Source organism: Meleagris gallopavo, chromosome 1, assembly GCF_000146605.3.
Source record: "Meleagris gallopavo isolate NT-WF06-2002-E0010 breed Aviagen turkey brand Nicholas breeding stock chromosome 1, Turkey_5.1, whole genome shotgun sequence".
NCBI classification, from domain to species: domain Eukaryota; kingdom Metazoa; phylum Chordata; class Aves; order Galliformes; family Phasianidae; genus Meleagris; species Meleagris gallopavo.
The window spans coordinates 8,333,541-8,355,606 of NC_015011.2; the positions used below are offsets into that span (position 1 = coordinate 8,333,541).

The 22,066-nt window shown below is 35.8% G+C and overlaps 1 protein-coding gene across 1 annotated transcript in view; it reads left to right on the forward strand.

The window, feature by feature from the left end:
- The window catches only part of UPF2 (UPF2 regulator of nonsense mediated mRNA decay), a 48,705-nt gene that overhangs the window by 24,599 nt on the left and 2,040 nt on the right, over positions 1-22,066 (forward strand). The window contains 12 exon segments of the mRNA XM_010718894.2: positions 949-1,057; positions 2,412-2,525; positions 2,906-3,022; positions 6,772-6,957; positions 7,484-7,687; positions 8,273-8,548; positions 10,230-10,413; positions 13,353-13,492; positions 14,808-14,912; positions 16,145-16,243; positions 16,929-17,096; positions 20,453-20,594. Of these exon segments, the coding sequence (XP_010717196.1) occupies positions 949-1,057; positions 2,412-2,525; positions 2,906-3,022; positions 6,772-6,957; positions 7,484-7,687; positions 8,273-8,548; positions 10,230-10,413; positions 13,353-13,492; positions 14,808-14,912; positions 16,145-16,243; positions 16,929-17,096; positions 20,453-20,594 (1,844 nt within the window).

Sequence of the window (22,066 nt, forward strand, 5' to 3'; positions counted from 1 at the left end):
TGTGAAGTAAAGATCTTTCCTTTCACAGGCAGTTTCTCTCTTCAGATATCCAAAGTCAAGATGTTTCTCTCCCGTTGTATAAAAGAAGTTTTTTAGGGTTTATCTCCTGTTTACTGTATTCACTTCTGTTCTGAAAATAAGGCAAAGAAAGCATGTGTTTTGTTTTTATAAGGTTTTCCTAATGATATAAGACTCAAGTGTGATATCTGTGGTTGATTTCTCTCCATTTAAGAGTGACATATACAGAATTATGGAAAGCAGATCTATTGTCCAGTCTTTTGTGAAGCGATGTCATTAATCAAGTTTGAAGGCATTTATTCCATTTTTGCAGCCAGGTGCTCTGAAATGAGAAGAAACAAAGTACAAGCTTAGGAAAATACGAATTGCACACCAGAATTTCATAAGGGGAAACAGGTGATGCTACGAAATGGTTATGAAGGATTATAACTAAGGAAAGATGAATGAAAATAAGGAAAGTTCTTATATTTTGCAGTATTGCAATTAGTGTGATTCCTAGTTGAGGTTGCCACTTCACCCACTTAACATCATCTGTTGAGGTTTCCTTGATGCAATAACATTCCTGCATTCATTTACAAGTTCACTGCCTTAAGAATAGAGATCCTTACCTTCCTGGTTTTGTTTGCGATTATTCAAAACAAAAATCACCCACCCTCAAAAAAACAACAACCAATGACTAATGGAGCTCACTATAAGGATTTCTAATTTTGTATATCTATTTTGTCTGAATATTTCTTGTATCTGGAAATTGCTTGAAGACAAGAGGTCAAATTCCATGGTTAAGATGGTGTTTTCCATTTCATAGTCATTCTTTTTACAAGCAAAACAGTAACTCTGCTTGTAGACATAAACACTTTTATAACCTTGAACGTAAATTGATTGTCTGTTTTATAATCTCACTTGATATGTACGTGTCACCTTTGTTTGCAGGTTGGATTTGCTACCATTTTATGCAAGGCTGGTTGCCACATTGCATCCCTGTATGTCTGATGTAGCAGAGGATCTTTGCTCCATGCTGAAAGGAGATTTCAGATTTCATGTATGTCCTCCTCATTTAGCTTTTTGCATTCAATTTTACTGATTTGATAATCGTAATTTTTTGAGAAAGAGTAATGCTTTCTATCATGTAGACGCTAATTCTTAAGTTCAGCAACTCGAGCTAGAGTTGTTTTCTGCCATCTGAGCAGATTTGTTCTTAAATGCTTGATTAGTGTATTTTAAATTTTTTTGACTTATGAAGTATCTGTATATATACATTATTTGTAGTATCTTTCTTATTTTCCATGTTAAATAGTGATTAAAATAAGCTGTGTAACAATTGAAAGTTGCAAATCTTATAAACTACTCCAAACGAAAGTGTTAGCTTTCTGTAAATTAGTAACTTGCACTGGGAATGAGAATTGACTTAATTCTAACCAGGCCTCCATTACGAAGTTACTGTTGTAATATAGTGGTTACTATTGTAATATAGCACTTGCTTCTAAAATTTTGATTTTTACAGTTTTCACTAACCAAAGTTTTCATTCCTTGCAAATGTATCATAGAATGTTTCGGGTTGGAAGAGAGTTAAGATAATCTGGTTCCAATCCCCTGCTATAGGCAGGGATCCCTCCCACAAGATCATGTTTCTCAAAGCCCTATCCAGTTCACCTTGAGGGTGGGGGCATCCACATCCTCTCTGGGCAGTCTGTTCCACACTACAACTGATTGGTATTTTTCACTGTTGTTCCTTCTGCAGTATTTAAGTTAGTATAATAGAATTAATTACCCTGTACAGTGTTGATTCCTTCTGTTTTCTGAGTTTTATGGCACAGGTTTAAGAACTTTTTCATAATATTGACATAAAATGTATATTAATTGTTAACTGCAACTATTTAAGTCCTAAATGTACTCTTTATTCTCAGGGTAAGTTATTTATATATGTGGAGAAATAAAATTGTCTTGTTTGGTATGATTATGCTTAGAGCTAAAGCTGTTTTTCACTAAAGTTGTTGGATATCTAATTTAAAACAAACCAATCAAATGGAAAAGAACATCTGGCTGCTCTTTGGTAAGCCATACTTGAAAAAGCTGTCATTGTTCAGAATCTCCATACTAGTAGCAATCTTACTCATGTGCTTGTGAGTCAAAAAATACAATAGAATCTAGCCAATACTTTGCTATACCCAGTGTGATGGCAGTGGTTGATGGTTGATATATGCTTATAAATATAGAGATTGTAAAGAATTCTGGGGAGGTCAGAGTCAGAAGGGGAGGAAGTGCAAGAACAGATAAAGCATGAGAAACTGAGGAAATGTCAAACACTTCCAAATAGCAGTGCTACTTAAGAATGTTTGGCTGAAAGCAGTGTTCTAAGTTGGTATTTTAAAATCAAGTGTTTTTTTTTTCTTCAGGTAAGAAAAAAGGACCAGATCAACATTGAAACAAAGAATAAAACTGTGAGGTTTATTGGTGAGCTTACCAAGTTTAAGATGTTCTCCAAAAATGATACTCTTCACTGTTTAAAGGTTGGTGGTTAATAGCTGTACAGAATCTTGTACATGCTGATATTATGTCCCTATCATATTTCTCTTCAGGTAATTTTGATGTTGATCTGTAATAATTTCATTGCATAGGATGTTTGAAATCCTGATGTCTTGAACGTAACAAAATTGCTATTGAATTTGTTTGGAAAGTAATGGTAGAGTCTAAACTTTGGATCTAGGCTATTTGTGGAATACTTTTTAATTAGATGAATATTTCTAATTTTGTTAACAGTGAAGTTAATTTGCATTTTTTTTCTTAAAGACTGTGAAACACCTCAATAGTATATAGTAGCTAAAACTTACTGCTTTCTGCAGTTCAAAAAGATATTTAACACTTATGTTTTTATATAAATGCCTTCCAGATGCTTCTGTCAGACTTTTCTCATCACCATATTGAAATGGCATGTACTCTGTTGGAAACCTGTGGAAGATTTCTCTTTAGATCACCAGAATCTCACTTAAGAACCAGCGTTCTTTTGGTAAGAGGGAAGCATATTGACTTATGTGTGAGGGGAGTTGTCATGTACTGGGTTAAACCAATTAATGATTTTCTGGGTTTGTGATTTGGTCTGACTTAGCAGTGTTTGTGAATAGTGTCTTTGATGTCAGTTACAATGTTTGGGTATCAGGAAGTGAAACTTTTCATTCAAGTTTATCCTCAGTGTACAGAGAGGATAACCTCCTGAACTCTTTTAATAAAAGCAAAGTTGGTATGAGAGAGGATGAATCAGTCTTCCTGAAATCCTGCATCCTTGTTATGGATTAGAGCTGACGTGGACCCACTACATTCTAATCTGCTCTGTTGATATCAGCCTTTGTATTCTTGTGGACTTGCAACTGTTGTTGTTAATAGCTTATACAACACTGGGCAGACTCCAATTGCACCTACTGTGAGAATAGCTTTCTGAGCATTTTCTGGAGAGCTCCCGTTGATTTCTAAAACTGTTCATGACTTAAAAGAAAAAAGAGTTTTTCTGAAACAAAAACTATTGCACTTGAATTACAAATAGTGTATTTGGTACTATTTGTGGGAAAGCATTAGTAAATGGAGCAAGGGAAGGTGTTTTAATGGGAGATGAAGACAGTTGTGGAACATGGTAGTCTTTTTCCTTGGATAACCATCTGTGATTCTGAATTTGAAGAACAAGTTTTTGAAAACACTGGAGGAAGGGATTTTAAAAATAGAGGTTCATGATAACTGAGATAAGTGTGGAAGTGTTATCCTTATGTCTGGATAAGTACTGGCAAAGATTTAAAAATAATGGGCTGGTTTGGGGCTTCTTTTTTCTGTATGAATTTGATTCCTTATTAATGTTTCCTGTCTTGTAAGGTGATCCTAAAATTTTGTGTCCAAGGGAAGACAAGTGGTTGAAGTGCTTCAAAGGTAGACGTTAGCAGTAGGAAATTGCATTAAATTAACAGCAGCTAAAGCAAATGCAATCCAGTGACTAAACCATTTTTTTAATTAGAAGTCTGATGACTAAATTTTTTAATGTTCCTTGCTGACCTTCAAATCCTTGTGTTGTGGCAAGATTAGAGATGTGCATCTGCAGTAATGAAAGTAGTCACTGCATGTGGAGGAGAAAGCAGACATAGATTGTGCTCCTGGAAGGGGGTAGCTTCGGAGTCTCATTGTAGAGGCAAGGCTTTTAAAACCTCTGTAATATCATTGTCTTCTGTACGTATATCTCCTATCTCACAAAAGCACAGGCTTACACTTGATAGGTGTTTCTTTTGAATCTATAGCCTGCTTTTCTGTCCTACAGAGTTAATAGTGTAGCAATTGTTACATACTTGGCTATAGTGCAGTACAACCTGTTTTCCACAATAACATTGTTTCTTTCTGAGCCTCTTTGAACATCACACTGTTTATTGCTCTGGTGCTGTCACAAGAGGAAAAAGATGGGTAAATTAACTGCAGATCTTTGTGGCGGAGTCCTTTTTGAAAGGAAGCAGAAATATCTCAATTTTCTAAAGATTTGCCAGCTGATGGAACTACTATGATATATTACTGATTATTTAAAGATTCATGTTTTATTAGGGCAATTTTTATTTCTTTTAACTCTAGCGAGTCTTTCAAATTCCATCCCCTGTATGTAATTACAAAAAAATAAGACACAACACTAAGTTGGCTATAGGGTTGGTATGTTGATAAATGGGTCACTTGAATTGCTGCTTTGGAAGGAAGGCCAGCGTTATCTTGACATATATTTATGTAATGTTATCACGATAAAATAGCATTCTTGTGTTACACCGTTGTTGTTTTTCCATTTGTTTTTTTAAAGAAATGCTTGTAGCTTTGTTTTTGCTATCCAAAAGACTGCATCAGTCCTAAGGATTTTAGTCAAATTTAGCCAAATTATTTTTAAAACTCTAAAGCATTATCACTTGTTTTTGTAAACATATGGGATTGACATTACCCAGTAGCTCAATTCTTGGGTTGACTTGTTCTATTGATCAAATTGAAACAGTAGAATACTGATTGTACAGACAGACATTTTGATGAAATAGTTACCTCCAGTTAGAACTAGAATATATTAACTCACTGTAAAAATAGTGCTTCCAAGAAAGTTGAAAACTTGTTTCTGAAGTGCTGGAACACATGGAGGGGCAGGATAGCAGCTCGTAGTAGAGCATAGCAAGTGTCGTAAGACAATAAACATGCTTTCCCCTGACGCATCTAGAAAATCTACAAAATATTCCTAGCATTACACAGTGAGGTTTTGAAACTTTCTGATTTTAAGTGCCTTTTCCCTCCTAAGTGTAAACAGCACATAAAGCAATTTCTGTTCCCAATTGCTAAAGTGCTGTGCATCCATTAAGTATCTGTAAATTTTCTGTTATCTGACAGGAATTTCCCATTTGGAGAGGAACGCTCGTAGGGAATAAAAGAGGAGGCCATTTGTGTCATAGAAAAGGTTAAAAATGAAGTGCATTAGTGTTGGTGTCGTATTGAGACCTCCAAGGCAACAGATAGTGTAATTTTCCTAGATTGTGTCTATTTGTGGTGTTACTGTTACGCAAAAGTATTCTTTGGCATTGAATTATCAGTTGAAACCCAAGGCTAGGGAGCTGTTCAAGTATGTTTACATTTATGTTTAACTGAACCATTTAAATGAACTGGTGAAAGAAACTTGAGTTTGTTCAAGTTCACTAGAAAGTTCATTAGCTTGAAAAATTTGTGCATCTTCATGAAAGGTTTATATCCTTGTCATTGTTTGACTGGACTGTATGAATAGATACATAAACGTGTGTGTGTGTATTTGTATCTTAGTTTGTCTTTTGTATTTGTGTGAATTACCAATAGGTGACCTCTGCTGAAAAAGTAGTTTTAAATCTGTGCAGCTTTTTTTCCCATTGAACCACCTTAGAGTGATTTAGAACGTATCAGTTTGATGTACCTTAAAAATGCAGTTTGTAGAATTATGTGCATATATATGCATGGAAAGGTTTTGTAATCTAATTAAGCTCATCTTCCTCTTCAGCTGTAAAAATCAGCAGCCTAGAACTGGTACTTGTTTCTGTACAGAATTTTATGTTAAGGAATTGTTAAAAAGCCACAGAATCTGTAAGTATATTATCAAAATGAAATATGGAGAAAAGATTATACTCAGTGAGGAAAATGAGGACAGTCCTTAACAATCACAGTAATTGGTGTTGACATATGTAACAAGCTTTGGCATGTCTCATTCTTTTTCCCCGAAATATTCCTTTGTGGTAGATACAGTTTTCTGTGTAGTTTATTCTGCTTTGGTAAATAGCAACAACAGAGCACGTAATAAGAAAAATGTCATTGCTTAAACCACTGAAAATTCCTGTGAAACCATCAATACAAACTTTTTGGAGCTGCACATTGCTGTATGAAGTAGGTTGGTGTTCTCACATCGTTACATCACATGGGTCAAGAAATCAGTATTTCAGCAATGTTAGATTAGACGTGGTTAATGAAATGAGCCACTTTATTCAGAATACTATTTTATTGAGCTAAGCAGTGCATTTAGATTTCAATTTAAACTGTGGCTATCCTTCATAAAAGTAGAGCTTGTAAAGAAAAATAACATTGACAAAAGCATAAACCATATCATCTTTGCTTTATTTCTTCTCTCCAGCCAAGCGTTTGGGTCTCACGATCTTTTGTATCCTTTGTTCCAAAATTAACTACAACAGACTTAAAAGTGGCTTGAGAATGTAGTAATCAACATCATTAACTGATCATTTGCATTTACAGGAACAAATGATGAGAAAAAAACAAGCAATGCATCTTGATGCACGCTATGTTACAATGGTAGAGAACGCCTATTATTACTGTAATCCCCCTCCAGCTGAAAAAACTGTGAAGAAGAAACGTCCTCCCTTGCAGGAATACATTCGTAAGCTTCTTTACAAGGATCTCTCAAAGGTCACCACAGAGAAGGTAAATCTCTTCAAGTCTTTTATAGAGGTGTTGCTGAAGGTGATATACTGTAAAATTTTGGAGGTTTGCAAATGGTGATTTTCTTAATTGCAAGGAATAGGAATCATTTTGGTATGACTGATTGTTAAGATTGTTTTGTTTCTTCAAATACAGATAGATTTATATTCTCCACATCAAGACCTGAACAGACAATGAAATTAGAATTTTTGTGCTAAATATCTTGCATTCAGAGTCAGAGATAAAAGATAACTGTTAAATACACACTGTGAGAAGAAGGAAGCTATGGGGCAGATTGGAACTGTTTGATTAGTAGCTAGAGAGCAGCAGTTCGGTTGTGTCTATGAAGTTTTCCATAGCTACTACAGATGTAGAAGATGTTTGAAGAAAAGAATTAGGTTTCTTGCAGATGCTTATTGGAATTTTCTTCCAACTTGTGTGTGTGGGAGGGGGGAGCGCATTAGGTAACAGTGAATATTTTGATATTTTATGTGCCAAAATGTGAAGCTTGTCTTAAAATTTTGCTTAGGTCCTGAGACAGATGCGCAAACTGCCTTGGCAGGATACAGAAGTAAAAGACTATGTCATATGCTGCATGATCAACATCTGGAATGTGAAATATAATAGCATTCACTGTGTGGCCAACCTCTTAGCAGGGTTGGTCCTTTACCAGGAAGATGTTGGAATTCATGTTGTGGATGGAGTGCTAGAGGATATTCGACTGGGAATGGAGGTATAAAAATTAAAGTCAAGATTAACCCACACACATCTACTTACATTGGAAGGAAAACAGTAAAATAATCCCACTTAGAGGAAAGAGTTATTATTTTCTCTTTTGTCTGACTTTTCTACCCATCCTTCAATTGTTTTTAAATGAACCTCTACAAAGAAAACTAGTAATAAGAAAAAGAAGTCAACGAAGATTCCTAGGACAGTTGTTTTCCTTCTTTGTCATAATAAAGTTGTGCAGTTTGTCTTTACGCAGCGTAGTCAGATTGCTGGGGCTTAAGTCACTTGAGACTATTCCATGTTTTGACAGTTTATAATTACAGTTTTCTGGGCAGTAAAAAAAAACAGTCTTAGATTTTGGAATGAAAGTATGTTAAATATGTATAAATATTTATAGAGGCTACTTGCTGACTAGCTTTCATAATTGTCTTCATTGCTTTTTAGTTTTGTGTAATACTTGTGATGAATTTTATCAGCTATTTATACTGCTTTTCTCTTAAAGAAAATAAAAACACAAAGATTCTGTTGTGACTACACGGTAAGATGGTTTTGGTGTTTTTTTTTTGTTTGTTTTTTGTTTTTCATAAAGGTTAACCAGCCAAAGTTTAACCAGCGGCGGATCAGCAGTGCCAAGTTTTTGGGGGAGCTTTATAATTACCGCATGGTGGAATCAGCTGTAATATTTCGAACTCTGTATTCATTCACATCATTTGGTGTGAACCCTGATGGTAGTCCTAGTCCGTTGGATCCTCCAGAGCATCTTTTCAGAATCAGACTTGTGTGTACAATCCTTGATACCTGTGGGCAATATTTTGACAGAGGATCCAGCAAACGGAAACTTGATTGCTTCCTTGTATATTTTCAGGTATTGTAAACTTTTGTTCCACAGATTTCTTTAACAGCACAGCCTATTATTTATTTCTCTTGGTTGTTCTCTAGTTTTTCAAGTCCTTTCTACCTAGTAGCTGTTTTATTTTAAAGAAAAGTGTACATCCGTACGTAGATGTTACTTTTGCTCCAACAGTGTGGCCTAGCAGTTGATTCACTGAAGATTTAGGTCTGTCACTTAGGGTGTCCCAGTGAGTGGAGAAATGGCCTTACAGAAACCCTATGAAATCCAGTGGAGGTAAATATCAGGTCTTGTTGATGGGGTGGAGTAGCTCTGTGTGGCAGTGCAGTCTGGTACCGACTATCTAGAAAACAGCTTTGCAGGAACAAAGTCAAACTTCCTAGACTAAGTGAACACAAGAGTCAGTTCTGCACCATTGTAGTACGCTGTTGAATTTCATCACTATGTTGTCTTGGCAAGAGTGTAACCAGCAGATTGAAGAAAGTGATTTTATTTTTTCCTTTGGCTTGGTGCTTGAGGCCATGTTTAAAACATTTTTATCCAGCTGAGGGTTTCCTCATAGATGAGAGCTCTGGAACTGAGCCAAATCTATTGGAGGGTCACCAAAATGATCAGGAAGCTTGTGATTCTCTTGTGAAATTGCTCAGTTCAGAGGGGAAGGTTAAATAGGGAGCGATTAGATTGCTATCTTCAGCTGCCTAATAGAGCTAGTGAAGAAGGAATGCACAGGGAGAGAATGAGAGGTAATAGCAAAAAGATGCAGAAAGGAGAATTCTGACTGATGGATTTAAGGGGGAAAAGATGTCATGGCAGGAGTTTCAAACACCAAAATACATTCCCTTGGGAAGATGAAGAATTCCAGTCTATGTGGCTAATGCTATAAGTGTTTGGACTCGATTTCTTTCAGCTTTCTTCTTTAAATTACACTAAAACAAGAATATTCAAATTAATAATGTAATGTGTGTTTTCCTTCTTTAAGGATGCAAATCCTTTGTCTGTAAATCAGATGTATTTTAAACCCAAATAAGTGAAGGAATCACTGTATTTTTTTAATGATTTCAACAGATGTTCATCTGTCTGTCACCTTTTCAATAAAGTTGCTATTATTCCTTCACTTTCAGACCCAATTTTGGCATTCTCTTTGTTTCCAGATTCAGCTCTGAGATTCTCTTTCCTGAGTCAGATTGAATTTTTATATTTCTATTGCAACTTACATGTACTAATTTTTTATGAAGTGAGCTGGATAATAAATGACTTGATGGTAGCTACAGTCTTAAATCTTTTTGTAATATTTACTGCACCCTCCATGATATGCTTTGGGGGAAATAAATTGTCTTGAAAATAGACATAGGAAGAATTCAAAAGCTGGACAGTTTCTAAGTGTTCATCTCTTTAAAAAACTAATAATCTGCCTTTAGAAGGCACCTCCTTTACCAGTGCTTTCTGTGCTCAGTTTTCATACTTCTAAGAGTCTTTATAATGAAATAAGAATATCCTTAATGTTTGTGATGCCCAGCATTGTCAATCATAACTTAGTGTTAGCAAAATATCTAGTAGTTGTATGAAATAGAGTAGTGATGTGAAATCTTCTGCATTTTCTACTGTACAAATGTGACCAGGTGTTAAGATCTTAGTAAGTGAAAGAGTTTATAAATGCCAGTGTGTATACAACTTAACTGAATATTTTGTATTCTAGCGATATGTTTGGTGGAAGAAAAGTCTGGATGTCTGGACGAAAGACCACCCATTTCCTATAGATATTGACTATATGATTAGTGATACACTGGAACTCCTCAGACCAAAGATAAAGCTCTGCAGTTCTCTGGAAGAAGCTATCAGACAGGTGCAAGACTTGGAACGAGAATTCTTAATAAAACTAGGTAAGAGAATGAGCATTAGGGATTGCATTTGTGTATTCCTTAGGTTACTGTTGTCACAATGACGATGGGTAAGTATTGTTGTTCTCATTATATGGTGCTTTTATTGTCCTGATAGTTCTTCTACTTTATTTGTATTTTTGTCGTTTCCCTTGAGATCATATAGTCTCTGTAACTCTTATACGATGGAGTATTTAAAAACAGAAAACCATAAAACCACCCAAGTGTATATGATTATATTGCCTAATACAAAAAGCAGGGAGTTCCTGCACACTGTTACTGTAGCCTGTTGATTGGTGAGCACTGACAAAGGCCGATTCAGTCATTCTGGTAGATTGGTTGCTTGCATCTGTTGTTCCTTCCCAAGTCTGGATTTGACTAAAACTGCTGTTGTCAAAGTAAGCATTAGTGTAAGATTGCAGTGGAAGGGAGATGTGTTGCTTTCCAAATGCTGTCAGGTACTTTAATCCTTAGATTTCTTTTGGAATTAATTTTGGATGGGTCTTACATTTCAGCAGAGACCAATAGAGATGACTTATTTTAATTGGATGATTAAACTTTTTTTCCTTGAAGTGTCTGTCAGCTAAGTTGAATGCTAGCCTGTAGTTCCTGTTCAGAGTACTGGAATGTGTATCTTTAAATCCCGCTCCAGGTATGCATTTAAAATCACTACATTTTAGGAAAAAATGCTAGGCTTGCAAAACAGCTCAGCTGGCCAAAAAAAACTGGTTAGTATTTGTCTGAAACTATTGTCATCGTGTTAACTTTAACACATTTTATAGCTAGCCTTTCTTATTAGTTACTGGAAACTACTATGCTCATTTCTTATTATACGGAGTTGTTTTTTAATCTTCAGTTTTTATTTGAAGACCAGCTTCTTCTTGACAAGCTTTTGTATTTAAATTTTGTATGTTAATTATAGCCTTGTAAGCATTTCATGTGGGTAGACAAGTTAAATTTTTGGAATGTCCTTTAATCCAGTGGGATGAGTTGTGTAATTCCCAAGTAAATGCATTGGAAGTTATATTTTAAAATGCATTTCTATCTTTAATATGCTGGCTGTTTAATTAACGTGCCTTAAAATTGTCTAGATAGTAACTGAAACACAGAAATTTGGTTATGGTATGATCTAAATCACTAAGTTTTATGCTCTCAGATAAGTAAGAAGTAACTTAATTCTTTTGCAAGGCACTTAGGAATTCCTTTGTACAAATCATAAGAACTTTTGTCCTCTGAGTTGCTGTGGCTGTAACAGTTGAATTCAGTGTAGTTAAGTGTGTTGGAGGGGATTTGTTCACTGAATATGAGCCAGTACTGGAGAACAACATTTTATTGTGTTTGTTCTGGCACCAGCAAAACTCATCAACAGTCCAACCTTTTAAAAAGGGACTTCCTCACCCTCTCTTCTTTCGAAATGTTCTGGTTTTTTGATACTACACTTGCTGATAAACTTCTGTATAAGGTGGGATATTAGGACTGTTTGTTGTTGGCCTCAGAGAGATCGTCATCTGTCCTTCTGGTCTCTGAAGGCTGTGATGACAGATGTGAACATGTCTGCAGGAAACTAGGGTTTTTTCTTACATCAGTAAGAGCTTTACTAAAACTAGAGTCCGTGAGCTGTTTGTTTCCACAATTCATTGGCCCAGGAACAATAGTACCAAGAGCATGTTGTGCTGAAGATCACAACGTCCTTTGCTTTTTTCAATCTCAAGTGTAACTCCAGACAGAAGAGTGGGGTATACTGTGTTGCATACAGACCTTGAGTTGGGGTTTGACCACTTCCTGTACCACTCTGGTGATTTTTTTAATATTTTTTTTTTGTAATGAGAATGAACCTTTTGTATAGTTATGGAGCAGCACGGATTTTGAAGAGCACAGCATTTGTAAAAAGGACAAAATAATGGTTTGAAACCTCTGGGATATGGAAAAAGGTGTGTATGTGTTCACAACTGAAATCTTGACTATCTACCATATAGCCATATACACAAATCATTTCATTTCTGATATTTTGTCTCAATGAAGCATAACTGCAAGGATTCACCTCTTCCTTAAACTGTTCTTTCTGATCTTAGCTGTTGCCTTTTGAGATCTCGTAAAAAGACCAGGGATAACTGTATTGAAATTCTTAAAACCAGCTGCAGGCAGAGCAGAAAAAAAAAAAAACAACCAAACAACTCTGGTATGCTCCAAACTACTTGTCTATTCAGAATCCAGACCTCTGGTTAGGAATTGCATACTGCTGCATTTGTTCTGTGTGTGTGGCAGAGAATGAATGAGGAATGCCCCAAGCACAGATGGGATGTGTTCATTTGCTGTCCAGAAATCTTTAAGCTAACTGTAAACCATAAGTGTGTGGTTAGGAAGATTTCAAAGTATGAATGTTAAACTGTATGGCAACTGTATTGACTCCTTAGAAACACAGATTTACTGTGTTCTGGAAGGCTGACATTGGCATCACTTTCTGATTGATTGAGCCATGGTCCTCTGGAGGATTTAGTGGCTTTGTAGGTTAATGTGGGAAAAAAAAAAAATTAAGCACATACTGTTTTATCTCATACAATCTTTTAAAGTTCTGTTTTGCAGTGGATGGCTCAATTTTTGCAATAGTTGTTTTCTAAGAAATCTTTATTTTTCTTCCTAAATATCAGAACTGTGCTCAATCCTTGAGTATTTTCTCTGAAAACAACTCTAGTACAAATTTATTGCTGAATTGCACACCGAAGCACTGAAAGAACCTAGAAACTTTTCACTACTGTAGGAATGCTGTAGGTAAGGGGTATTAAATTGAATGACATCTTCCTGAAAATAAGGCAGAGGCTTAGGGAGTGCACTTCAGTCCTTGCACACCAAGTTAACTAGAATGGCTTGAACATCTTACACTTCAATGCAGTTTCAATAGTTTCATTTTTTTGCAGTGTTCTAATTGTTTCTTCAAACTGCAGGTCTTGTGAATGACAAAGATTCCAAAGATACCATTACAGAAGGGGAGAACCTAGAAGAGGATGAAGAAGAAGAAGAAGGTGGAGCAGAAACAGAGGAACAATCTGGAAATGAAAGTGAAGTCAATGAGCCAGAAGAAGAGGTGAACTTAATGATTTACCTTATCTTGTGTAAAAAGAATAAGTAATTTTGATACTTTTATTTTACTTTGATACTTTCTGAAGACCTTGTATGTCACAAGTTAGCTGGTGAAATACAGGTATACACAACCAAGTCAGTACACTGAAGGTATCTCTGTCCCAGTTTTCTATATACAGAAATTGGAATGCAGTGTGTCTGAGACTCTGGAGAAATTGGTAGAAACTTGAACTGTCAGTTTTACTCAGTGTGTGCTGCTCTTCAGCAGAAAGGTGCCTCTGGTGTTTTGACATGAAAAGACATTCAGATCATTGTCTTTATCTGTTGTAGAAGCAAATGTATTGACTGGATGACAAAGCAGTCAGTAAAAATAACAGGTGTTTGGAGTGCACCAACATAATGTGAACAAATAAGATTTATAGAAAGTAACAACCTTCCTTGTTTACTGTGCCAGTAATCTTTTGAATCAAAAGTGGTGTAGCCACTAGAAAAGCAGACATGTACATAAAAATTCCAACTTGTCACTATGACCCAGCAAAATAGACACGATAATGTTAGTATTATGATGAAATGAATTTATCAAGGAAATAGGCAACACTTTTTCTCCTGTGTTTGGGTTTATCTGCTGTCTTCCAATTGATGACTCAGCACACAGCATCGCAGTTTATGAAGTTTGCCTGGTTTTGTGGCTTTGCCCACAGACTAATAATATCATTAGAATAAAAAAATGTTTGTTTGAGAGCAGAAAAAGGGATATCTGGAGATCTTGCCCAACTACCCTTGCTCAAAGCATGCTCACCTACAGCTGGTTGCCCAATACAATGTTCAGTTCAGTTTTCGCTGAAGATGGATACTCTCAAACTCTCTAGGCAATCTGCTCCAGTGATCAAAGACCATCACAGTAATAAATAACCAGATGAAGAAAAAAGAATTCCCACTGCCACGGCTAATGTGTAAATGAAACTTTGCAACTTTTTTTTTTTCTGTATATTCATGAAAATGTAGCTGAGATCAGGCTGTAGATTTGCTGGGAAACAAACAAAAAAAATCAAACTCTAAGACTGAACTAAACAAATTCAGATTGAGGTAGATTGGGAAAGATACAGAAAATGTGAGAGGAACCAAGTGCAAGTGGGTTCCTTTGCTTTCCTCTAACTTAAATATATGTTGGTGTGCATTTATCGCTGGAAATAGTGTGCCAACAAAGATTGAATAGAATCAGTTATGTAAAGCCTTTATTCCTCAGAAAGCAACTGGTGAGTAAGTCTTAACTTTTTATCTTAAGAACAGTTAAACATTTATTCTCTTAAATATTTCAGGAGGGCTCTGACAATGAGGAAGAAGAAGGCGAAGAAGAGGAGGAAGAAAACACTGATTATCTTACAGATTCTAATAAAGAAAATGAAACAGATGAGGAAAATACAGTATGTATCATTGCTTTAGAAAAGTGATTTATGCTGCTTTGTTTTTCTTTACTAAACGCTTTTTAGCCTGTGCTTCCCATAATGTAATTGGGAAAACACAGCAAGAATGCTCCTTGATATTTTTTCAAATACATTTTAGATTTGCAAAGTTCCATTGTTAGTTTCTGAAAATACTCATGTAATAAACATTATTACAGCGTGCTTTCACAGGACTGTGTATTTTCACAGGTAGGTAGACTGGAAAAGATGTGTAAGTGATGGTTTTGCAATACCTGCAATGGTAGCAAACTGGTACAGTACCTAGGCTAAACTAGTTAGTCTGCACTCTGTCTCAAAACTGAAACGGAAACAAACCAGTAAGTACAGAATACCTAAAATACAGGTTTTTGGAATGGCAAATTGTAACATCTGTACCAAACAGCCTGAGTAAGCCTAAATTGTGGTAATGATTATTATAAAACAGCATATTGGGGTGCTGGGTTTAAAAAGCAGCATATAAAAGCAGTTTTTCATAATCTGTGTTGTTAAGAATAGACTTTAGCATTGCATATAGTAGAGAGACTAGCAGCATTGTTGCCAGAAGCTGAAATGAGTTCCAGTACTGTGTGGATAGTGGCTTTTACTTGGTACTAGTCTGCTGTTTTAACTATTAAGGCACTGAAAAGTGCTGACAAATGGTGTTCATGACATCCAGCTATATCCCAGTTCCAATTTTAGGTATTGCTGACTATTTCTTTACTAGTTTTGTGTTTAATTTTGTTTCACTTGAAAAAAGTTTAGTTATTTTTTCCAAGTGGTGAGCTATACCAAGAGACACATTGAAGTAGTATTTTTCTTGTCACATTATGTTTTCCAAATGCTGAAGAATGGTATTTGACTTGAAAAGGCCATCCAACTTCATGGATCTCAAGGAAAAATTAGTTAAATTAGTTGTGTTGGAGGGTAGAGATCTCCTTGTCTTGTCAGCTGTGTATAATCTTATGTATGCTCATGCTTTATGTCCAGAACACTATGAGTGACCAACCTTCATAACAATGATTGGTACAGCAAGTTTCAGAAAATATTTCTTTGACAAAATAATCCAGGCTAAAACTTCTTGTAACTTATAAAAAAACTTTTCTGTATGTCGTGGAAGCAATGACAGTATTTTTTTCTTTACTTCTAAACCAAGTCTTTGTAACTCTGATACTGATGTAGTGGCATTTGTTTTTTTTTAATCTCCATTGTAACAGGAAGTAATGATTAAAGGAGGAGGACTTAAACACGTCCCTTGTGCAGAAGATGAGGACTTCATTCAGGCATTAGATAAAATGATGTTGGAAAATCTTCAGGTATAAATCTCATTTTCTTAAGTTAATGTAGCTGTACAACTCTTACTTATTTTTAAGTAACTAAGTGATTAATGCAAAATCAGCAATACTAAAGAATGACTTTTTTCCTTGTGACCTCCCTTCTGCAGTCGATGTGTTTTGATAAGTAGCTTTCAGATATTTAATAGTTTGTTCAGTGAATATGAAGTACTCACAGGTATCTTATTGGATGAATAACTGCAGCAGATATTAGACAATGTTTTTACTTCTATGTAGACTACCCAAGCCTAGCTTATTAATAGGTCTAAAATGTAGTTGCACTTCATTTTACGTAACTAAGTGCTTTGTAGGATTGTCAATCACATCAGGTAAATATTTGAATACTGCAAACCCTGAATGCAGGAATACATTAATAGTATGCAGCAAAAAAATTTCTCAATGCATAATGTTTGTTCTCAAATGTCCAGTCGAGTCTCTAGGTGGTTTTTCCTTCAAAGTTGAAATTTTAAGTATTCTGTCCCTGTAACTTCCTTCTTCACAAGCAAGGAAGCCAAAGGAAAATGGAGTAAAGTTTTGTGAATTTATTTATGTGTACTCTGCGTTCTTGGAATGCTCAACTTCTTCTCAGTCATAAGAACGTGAACATTGACAGACTTACTGACTTTTTAAGCATTTATCATTTATATAGTTTACTTTCTTTTAATAGCAACGGAGTGGTGAATCAGTTAAAGTGCATCAGCTGGATGTTGCTATTCCTCTGCATCTCAAAAGCCAACTGAAGAAGGGTCCCCCACTTGGAAGTGGGGAAGGAGAGTCAGAGTCTGGAGACACCATGCCTTTTGTCATGTTAACACGAAAAGGCAACAAACAGCAGGTAAGAGGCTGTCAAATAGATTCCCCTTTAAATGGGGAGGGGAGGGACTGTCTTTCACTTCTGAAGTCATAATACAACCTTGACAGATAGGGAACGTTTTATTTCCTCATCATTTTCTCTGAATAGGGAACAGACCTCTTAATTTAGAAATACAGAAAATACTACACGTAGTTCCCTGGAATTCTTGGTCTTTAACAGAAATCAAGTGTAACAATTCTGTAGATAAATTGCACTGTTATTAATTTTGTTTGCTGATTACAGTTACTGGGACAGTGGTATGTTTTCTGTCTATTAAATACAGTTGAATGAATGCAAGCAGTTGGCAGAATGAGTGAAAGTTCAGAGGATAGGGAAAGAAGAGGTGAAGGAACACTGCAAAATCTCAGATTCTGCAGATATTGCTGAGAACATATTCAGCTTCAAATCAACATCTCTAATGTTTAAGTTTCACTTCCGAAATAACAGTCAGTGGGCTGAATCTGTTCAACTTGGAAAACAGTCATTATCTCTGAGGGCTGTTTCAGGGGTATCTCCCAGAATGAACTGGATGAATTTTTCAGAGAAACCTATATGGAAATGGAACCATCTCTGTGATTTTATGAAATCTTGTTGATTTAAAAAACAATTAACAAAAATCATACCTTGCTTCATGCAGCCAAACACATTTGTCTTAGCTCTTTTCTCATGTGTATGTTTGAACGTTGCTAGGTCAATAAATGCAGAATATACAAATAAATATGCATTTATGTACCTTTAAAGGACATAAATCATGACACAACTTGTCTTTTCAATTGTGTAAATTAATGATGAAAGTGAATGACTCCAGTGAGTTTGTGGACAGCAGAAATAAGGCATTGTTTCATTCCATCACTCATCACCTTTCAAGTATTTACTTCTGTCATTACTTTGTTTTTGATGTTTGTTACCTGAATTTCTGGATAAGTCTGAGTTATATAAAGCAGAAACAGCATTTTAAAAGTCTGTGTAGAAAGTGAGGTCTGTTACAGCAAACAGTGGAACTAGTAAGTGTGATTCCATAACTGCTTTTTAAGCTTCATTATTCAGTTAAGAAAATACTGTGCTAAGTGCTTTCAGAGTGTAGTGTTACCTGCTTTAGTGGGCATATACAACTTGAGTTTAGTAGTGGCTACCTGATTTCCTTACTGCATTTGTTGGGTTATTCTGTTTTTCTGGGACTTGAAAGTTGCATATGAAGTTCTAAATGATTTTTAGTAAGGAATTCTTAACTACTGTCATTGAGTAGGAAAGGAATATAGAGAACTCTGAAAACAAAAACCAAAACCTGATAGTGCTTGGCTTTGTCAGGGTAATTTACTGGGAATATCTGGAGTTACCAACAATTTTAGGGTCTTCGTACTCTGAGGGGGAAGAAAGTATTGCTGGCATTCTGTGGCTTGAAAAAGAAAGCAGAACTTGTTCAGGAGCTTTCCCTCCCTCTTCCCCCACTATTTGCTTTTGGGAGTAGGCTCTTCCTGCCAAAACTCCTCCAAGTGTTTCTAGAAATGTTTTAAAAAGGAAAAGTCTGGACTAGTAGACTACTCCAGTTTTTGAGTCAGTGAAAAGCTTCTTTGTCCATAGTTGTGCATTCAGAAAAAAAATGCTGCTTATTTTTCTGTTAAAACTGACTACTAAGCAGGAAAGAAGAGGTGGGGTTGGAAATAATTGTTTCTTATAACACTATTTTAACATCTGTGAGCAGAATGTGCACTGAGTTTTGCAGTATTGGATGCCTGCTTTAGTCGTAACTTCTGTAAGCTTTCAGAATTCTAAACACAGGCAGAAAGATTTCTCAGACAATCCAGAGAACTGAAAGTAATTTCTTATCCTTACCATGAATCACGTGGTAAGCATCACGGCCTCACTGCAGTGTCAACCAATAATTTCCTATCATTATGTTTGATCTCCTGCTCTTTGCTAAAAGTAGTGCTGCATCAAGAAATCTTAGCTGATAAGGAGGTACTTTCTGGTGAAAATGGAATGTGATGGGCTTCCTTCTAGGGATTGATTTTTCACAGTTGACATCCACTCATTAAAAGCTCCATTCTCATGCCAGCATTCTGTCTGATTTTATGGGGCATTGCCTACTAGTTTTTTGAAACAGAACACAAGAACAACTGATTGCTGTTTACTAGCAGTATACAGCCTGAATTAATATTGATCGCAGGCTGATAGCAGTGAGGGCACTTTATTTTCTCATTCTGGTTCGGATTGTGATTAACAGAAGCAGGAGGTAGCAAGTGTCTTAGATAGACCAGTCTAACAATAGTTGTCCTGTCACTGTAAAGAAGCTGTGTGACAAAAACCACAGAAGTTGTAGCAGTAGAAATGAACACCACTATTGGAAATCACCCTTTAGCATCAGCATCATCAGTTAGGTCCATAACATGAGAGAACAAGGGGAAATAAATGTTGACATCATAAGGGGAGAGATCCAAGATGTAATTTGATTTTTTTTGAAATTGTCCAGGATTTATGCCAGGTAGATATGAACACAGGTGAGTGGGATAAATTTAAAATGTTTTCCTGTGGAAATAAAAGCTTGGCAAAGTTCTTTTCCATGTACATCTCTCAAAATCTCAGTTGTAGATTTCAGACAGACAGTACTGCTGAGGGAGTAGTACTGAGCTCACCTTTGAAGTAACATTAAGACAGATGTAATGTGTTGAATGTGCATATGCAGATGTTTGGCATGTGGGGTGGAGAAAACAAATTTGATACTGCTGTTCTCTCGTGGCCATGGGGAAGCACTAAAGAGCTAGAATTCATACAAAAGAAGAGCACTGGCCAAGAAATGCTACAAGATATCTGAAATTCTTAGAACGTGTCTCCTGCATTTTCACAAAGGATAAAAGTGGAAATTCTGCTTGGGGGCTTCATCTCTTTGGAAGTCAGGGATCTACAGAGAAAGAGGCAGCTGCTTTGAACTGCTTGTGTTTCTATCTCAAGACCAGTGCAACTCAGTGTGGGGATATATATATGTGAGGCTGGCATCAAAATAAAGGGATAAAGCCTAGAGCTACGTGTTCCTTGTGGAAACAAAATCAAATTGTTCCTATAAATACTGTGGTGTAATTATCTATTGCCTCTCTTCTCTGTGCCTTTAGAGTATCTGAATACCTTGTAATTTCTCATGTGTTACTAAGCAAAGTACAGTTTGGGGAGGGGAAGGGGAAAAAAAAAACACCTGTACTTTTCAATAAGAACTTCTGTGGAAACTATCACATCACAATAATATAGAAATAACCATTACCCTTCTGTCTTTTGGCTTTTTTTGTGTAGGGTGGTTTTGTTGTTGTTGTTCTGTGATGGGCACTTAAATGTATTTTCATTTTCAGTTTAAGATCTTAAATGTACCGATGTCTTCCCAACTTGCTGCAAACCACTGGAATCAACAGCAAGCTGAACAGGAGGAGAGAATGAGGATGAAAAAGCTCACTTTGGATATCAATGAACGCCAAGAACAAGAAGACTACCAGGGTAAGAAAATGAGAGTGTACCTCATTTTTATCTTCAGAAAATCTGCAGAAATACCTGTGATAATTAGCAGTACAAGTTCTGAATATTCATTTGTAGCACTTAGTAGAAAAACTCTACTTTGGTTCATCATTTGTTACATACTCCTTGTTCTCTGTGCTCAAAAGCTTTTGCAGCTCTTCAATGAAAGAGTTTTAAAGTCTCAATAAATATTACATTTCTGTTTAGTTTGGAAGAGTAGAAGAAATGGGATTACTGTTCCCTTTAATAACAATTAAAAAACCCCACAAAATTAATCTGATGTTTATGGCACTGTCTCAGTTACTGAGAATTGAGTTGGATGCAAGAAAAATTAATTCTGTACAATTAAAGCTCTTGTTTTTAGGTATAAATAGACAGAAGTATTTTAAGTCTTGAAGTTAAGACTTGAAAACACTAAGTGGTGACCTCTGCCTAGTAAATAGAATCTGTTGCCTCAGCTTCATGTTGCTAGATGTGCTAGGAGTTCCACAATTCTGAGTGTGGGAAGAACATATTAACAAAGTTTTATACAAATTATGTGATCCCTATTCTTTTTAAGAGTACAGAGACCAAGCATTTTGGAACATTGGCAAGTGGAAACAGTACCACAAATTCTATGTATCCCTAAACCACTGCACTGGATATGTTTGGTTTTGTTTCAGGCTCAACTTTCCTTGGCTTACTCAAACAGCAAACAAAGTCAAAACAAATAAAATTGATGGTGCTCAATTCTTACGTTAGCTTTTCCATTTATCATCTCTGAAGTTCCTGTTCTTTATTTTTTTTATTGTAAGGATGTTGCAATCTGGAGGTAATCACAGGATGAGTAGTTAATTATCAGGAAATCTCATTTAATGTGTTTAGTGAAAGGTCATTATTCATCATGAAATGGAAAAATTTAAATTAAAGCAGCTCTAATTGGGGGGGAAAAAAAATCCCCATAAAATCAAACCATGGTATCTAACACTTAATCCTGGATTTTGATAATGCAAGAACTAAGCATGTGATCCTCAGAAGGAGTGTTTTTTCCAAAGCAGGTGTATACAGAGCTCTGAAATTGTAATACCATATATTCTTAGTATTAAACATCATCCTCTGCTTATAAAAATGTTTTCCAAGACACCTGCCTTTTATATAGCCCCCTCATGGAAAAGAAGCAGTAGATGTCAGAATTACATTCTTATGTGCTTTTTTCAGACTTCTTATGAGTTTCCTTCATTAATGACGGTTCTACTTTACTAATGATCAGGGTGTTCGTGTTCTTGGTTTATTTTAACTTGTCCTATGAATTTGTGGGTATCTCTAAAAATCAGTCTGTTTAATTTTTATTTTATCGTAGCTGTGATTCTTATCCAAAAAAAGATGACATTCATTTTGTTGTTATGGAATGCTTTAGGCACAAGTCAGATAGCATTCCTGTTCAGAGCTATTTGTGCATGCGTGCATACACGCAT